Here is a 5,505-nt window from a genome sequence, read left to right as displayed (position 1 = left end):
GAAATGGGGGGAAATAAAAAAATAAAGGCCTCCGAAAAAACGGACATCTTTGAACAGGCAAAATGTGTATATTTCGTCCATACGCAGTGAAGTGAAGGAACAAAGGAAAAGAGAAATTTAAAAAAACGAGGGGGGCACATACACAAGCCTGCATCCATACATATATACATATGGCATGGATATGTCTTTTTTTTTTTTTTTTTTTTTTGAATGGATTTTTTCCCCTTGGGTGTCGTCCTCCTACATACTCCGCCCCAACAAAAGGGGGCTTTGCATTGGGAGGGGGTCGGCAGACCATGTTTCTCATCAGGGTAATCTCCCTCCGTTGGTAGTGTTCAACAGCAGCTTCCTTTTCGTGCACATGCTGCGTGATTAACACTTATAACTTGTCCATTCTTTAAAAAAGGCGGGGACTCTTCCGACTGCACTACCTGGATGTTTAACACTTCTATGAATAGTGACCACCCCTCTGCGTCAGCTATTTCTTTCCTGGAACGGTTGCAGCACGTTCCTACTGTTATAATCTGTGTGACGCACTGGGGAAGCCTCCCCGTGATTCGGGCACACAATTTGCTTCGTATCGGAAGGGGTATTCTTCATCTTTCGTGCGGCGCCATGATAAAGGAAGAATGAAAAACTCTTCCAGGTTTGTTGATCCTCTGAGGAGGGGAGGGGGGTTGTTCCCTGCATCACTGCAGGTATAGCGTGGTATTTTTCCTTGTCTGATCGTTGACCTTCTAAGAAATTGGTAGGTCTTCTTCCGTTATAATTATTGCCTTCCCCGTTTTCCCATCCTCCTTTTACCTTCTTCATCGTTTTTATGAGCGTGATTTACTTCTCCCGTCACACCACTACGAATAATACTTGGCGATCTTCTTCTTCTGTATTTTCTTTAGTAGTTTCTGGATCTTGCACTTCTTGTGCCCCATTTTGTCCAAAACCATACTCCTCTCTTTCATCCATTCCTTAAGGACGTGATCGATCAGTGACGACCTTTCATTTCTCAGGAAATCACAAAATATATCGAAGGATTTTCTCTTGGACATAATAAAGTCCTTTATTTCCTTTTCTGTTGGTTTATTACTCTTTAAGTTTGAAAAATCCTCGTAATCCTTCTGTTCCTTTGTGTAAATATTTCTACTCACTTGGTTTCTGAATTTTGCCCAGAATTCATTTTCCCAATTGAAGTTTACATTGTTAATTAGGCACACCTTTTTGAATTCCCAGAAGGTCTCTTTATTTAGTTCGTACATGTCCGCTTTCCATTTAGTTATTTCTTCCTTCCATAGTCTGTCCAACCCTTCCTTGCTCACGCTTACATTTTCTTCCCTTTTATCTGTCTTATGCTGGGACAGCTGTCTCCAGTATGATTCCTTCTCCCGTAGATCGCTTGGGTCCTTTCTGTCCAGTTGAGGGCGGTTCTGCGTTTCGGAAGAGGGAAGTGGCACAGATTAGAAACGGTCACCATTCAAATGAGTGCACGTCTGGGGGGGCCAGGAACACGTACGTAAACACACACACACGTATAAATATAAACATAAATATGTAAATATAAACATAAATATTTAAATATAAACATAAATATGTAAATATAAACATAAATATGTAAATATAAACATAAATATGTAAATATAAACATAAATATGTAAATATAAACATAAATATGTAAATATAAACATAGATATTTAAATATAAATATATATATAGAAATATAAATATATTTATTTATCCATCTGTCCGTCCATTTACTCGTTTGTTGATTCATGTACTCAGGTGGCGCTTCACGCTCATGCTCCTCACCTGAAGCAAGAAAAACAAGGCGCAGATAACAGCGAGCTTACGCAACACAAGACCCATGGTGCTGCCGTTCCTTCTCGGGGCCCCCTTCGATTCATCCAATCCCACTTCCGGCGATGTGAGTCCCGGGACACGCTTCGCCACTCTGGAGTCCAAATTGGGTAGACGCCCTTCAGCTGCGCAATTGCGAAATGGATCTGAGGGCACCATTTTTTGCTGACTCGCTTTTTCTTTTGTTTTTGGTGGTACTTGGACCCTTCCTCCCTGGCAACTGCTACGTGGGTTTACCTTCAATTTTATGATGCTGGAATAAGCGGCAAACGAACTCTTCTGTCATGACCAACGTTTGTACACGTGGTGTGAAATTGCAAAAGAGAAGGACACTAATGCATCTCCCTCCACTTTCTTTATTTCCTTTATCTCATAAAAAAAGGCAAAAACAGAAATGGACCGTTCGCGGGGTCAGCGCGCTGGTTAAAAACTTCCTTCCACTGGTGTGAGCCGTGCAAAGGAATATACGTACGCCTTTTTCGCTACCTCCCTGGGCAAAAGAAAGAAATTCGCTTCCACAAATATCTGTGCGAAAATCCCTCGGCAAAAAAAGAAAAAATACGGGGGCTACTTTTCCTTCTTTTGGCGAAGCTACTGGGCAGCTAAAATAGGGAGTCTCACAGGGGGTCACCACTGCAGTCCTACAGCATACAGAAAGAGACCATATGCATGCGCAGTGTGCTGTGTTGTATACTGTGTTGTATACTGTGCTGTATGTCTACCTTCACCTGTTATGCATTAACTCAGCCCTATGCATGTTCGCGCAAATTTAAAAATTCATGCAGGCGGTTTTGCTACCTATACGCGTACTATACTACAACCAAAAGGAAGCAGCAAAGAAAGAAGTCTGAAAAAGCGGCAAAGAAAGAAGTCTAAAAAATCGACAAAAAAGAAGCCTAAAAAATCGACAAAAAAAAAAGCCTAAAAAATCGACAAAAAAGAAGCCTAAAAAATCGACATAAAAAAAGGCTAAAAAATCGACAAAAAAAAAAGCCTAAAAAATCGACAAAAAAAAAAGCCTAAAAAATCGACAAAAAAAAAAGCCTAAAAAATCCGCAAAAAAAAGAAAAGGCTAAAAAGCAGGAGGAAAGAAAGATGCTAAAAAACGAGCATAGCTCTTCAAACAACAAAACGAATTCAGAAACAGCAAAAGCAAATTCTTTAAATTTAAATGCGTTTTTACTTCTCTGACAGCTTGAAAAAATATATCTTTTCTTTCTGTTACCTATAACAAATGGCGTATATAAAAATATATACGTGAGTACCTAAACTTGCCAAGTAATAATAAACAGAACTTCCAACAATCGTGGAAAATGTTTTTTTCTCTAGTTTTTTTCAAAGCTAATGCATAACAGGGCGCATATTACTAAATAAATATATGCATCTTTATATTGCATATATGTATTTTTTTTTATTTAAGTATAGGAAAAAAAAAACTCTGAAATTTTCTCTCATTTCAGACATACATATCTACCTGCTAACCGTACAATAAATGCGGCGTGAGGGTATATTTTTTTTCTTTTTCTTCTTAAAGAGCAGGAAATTCGTATAAGAGAAAGGATAATCCTAAAGAGCGCTCCCAATAATACGGCAATGACTTTTTGCATAAAACAAAATAACTTTTGTCAAAAATTTTGTTAACTTAGAGTCACGATGCAATAGTGTTTATAACTTCCTTGTGAAATTTTTTTTTTTTCTCGTAAGAGCAAATGGGGAGCAGTAAATAATATCTTCTCCACTAAGATAAAACTCCTTCAACTAAAAAAATGTCCTTTCTTTCTTTGACTAAGGAGATAGAAAAGATTTTCTCACATTTAAGAACATTGGGCAGGGGAATAATTCCTTTTGCAAAATTGTTCTTGCGTTGGTAGATACTTCTGCAAGGGCGCCTTTTTCGTCTAGCCAAAAATGGTTCCTTCTTCGAAGCCGTCTGGCCATCCTTTCGCAGCTAGTTATCCAAATTATCAAACCTGCGCCACTCATTTGCCAACCCCGATTGACGATTTCTCCACTTGTTCTAAACTTATTTTTCTCCCATTTATAACCTTTACCGTGCGTTCTCATTTTTTTTCTTTTTTTTACATCCCTGCGCTAAAGAAAGGACAATGAGCCTGCTATTATATTATGCACCACGTTAGAAGGGGTCCAGCCGATGTTTCATCAGGCAGGAAATCATCCACGTTGTCACACAATTTATATGAATGTTAAACGTACATATTGCAGTGTCCTCCTTCTTTGTAACCATCTCTTTGCTATCTACGTCGGACTTGATATAACTCCCCCTTATGGCTGCATAACATCGCCGTTATGCTGATCCTGCTCCCAAAAAGGGGAAGAAAAAAAAAGCGCAGCGGAGTGGTAAAAAAAAAAAACGGAGCTGATGTGCGGACCACCCTTCGACAACGCGACAAAGAAATTCGCCACCCGATCCAATGCGCCTAAGACGTCCTCTTTGAAACGGAATTTCTAATTTTACGGACTAATCCGAAGAAGAAATCCCTCTAACATGGATGTCCTCCACCAGTTAGTTCCTAACGTATAAAAGAAAAGAGGTCCCCTCTCTCCACGCCTTCTCCAATGGCCATAAAAATTGACTTATTTATACGGCGCGCAGAGAGAGGAGGAGGGAGTCTGTGCATTCGCTGACCAGCAGGGTCGGTCATCAACCATAGGATAGACAAAACTGCTTGCTCTCAAGGTGGGGAAAAAACCTTCGCAAAAAAACTGTACAACTTTCGGCACGCCACTATCAGTCGTAACTTATGAAAATCTTTGTGGCAATATCAATGCGCCCTACCGATTACACACATTCCAGGAATTCACACAATCGCAATCGTTCGCGCGATTCTTCCGATTGGTACAGGAAAAAAAACAGAAGCAAAAACAAAAGCAAAAACAAAAGGAAAAATAAAAGCCTAATCTGATACTATATCATACGTTAGTGTAGCATTAGTGTTACCAAAAAATACAAATCAATGGAGAGAAGAAAGTTCATGCTACATAGAATGGGAAGGTGCGGGACATAGACCTAAAGAATACACATGAAAAGACACAAGTTGCTGAAAACGCATAGTCAGGTTGAACACAAAAAGGCAGCGTGTCAGAACACGAAAAATGAAAAAATAAAGACACTAGGAAAAAGGTCATAAGACAAATGAATAAATCAATCATGCAAAGGTATGGAGACTGGGAGACGGAACTATTCTGAGTTATGTAAAAATTCATCACGTGTGTCAAATATCTACAACACATTTAGTGGCGGCACCAAAATCCGACAGTCAGTTAGGTGAGGAACTACAAAATGGAATTCTATAAACTGCACCCCGAGGGGTTGCGGATAAGTTTCTTTTTTTTTTTTTTTTTTTCTTTTCTTTTTTTCCATGTGCCTCTAACGAAAGGTATGTCTCACCTCTTTTAGTTTTCAATTTCGTCATCGTTAGGGGTTTCTTCTGTAGCGATGTTTGCGCTTTCTTCTACATTATCATTGGAGGGGACGTGTTCCGTGGCTTCATTTTTCAACCGCGACATTCTCTACCGCTTATATGTCTTCCCCGTTTGGGACTTTCTGGGCTTCTTCCACGCTTATTGATACTTCAGTTTGGTCCCCCCCTTCACTGCTTCGTCATTTTCGAGCGCTTCCTCCTCCACCTTTTCGAC

At 39.6% G+C, this 5,505-nt stretch overlaps 1 protein-coding gene across 1 annotated transcript; it reads right to left on the bottom strand.

Annotated features, from left to right (window-relative positions):
• Positions 1 to 851: 851 nt before the first annotated feature.
• C922_04958 (hypothetical protein) lies at positions 852 to 2,007 on the bottom strand (the record flags this gene model as incomplete). Its single annotated transcript, XM_008820532.1, has 2 exons — positions 852 to 1,421; positions 1,801 to 2,007. The coding sequence occupies 2 exons, from the start codon at positions 2,005 to 2,007 to the stop codon at positions 852 to 854; spliced, it is 777 nt and encodes a 258-aa protein (XP_008818754.1).
• Positions 2,008 to 5,505: the final 3,498 nt, after the last annotated feature.

This window comes from Plasmodium inui (assembly GCF_000524495.1).
Source record: "Plasmodium inui San Antonio 1 unplaced genomic scaffold supercont1.32, whole genome shotgun sequence".
Taxonomy (NCBI): domain Eukaryota; phylum Apicomplexa; class Aconoidasida; order Haemosporida; family Plasmodiidae; genus Plasmodium; species Plasmodium inui.
Note: the sequence above shows the minus strand (reverse complement) of the source record. Positions and strands in the feature narration are given on the sequence as shown.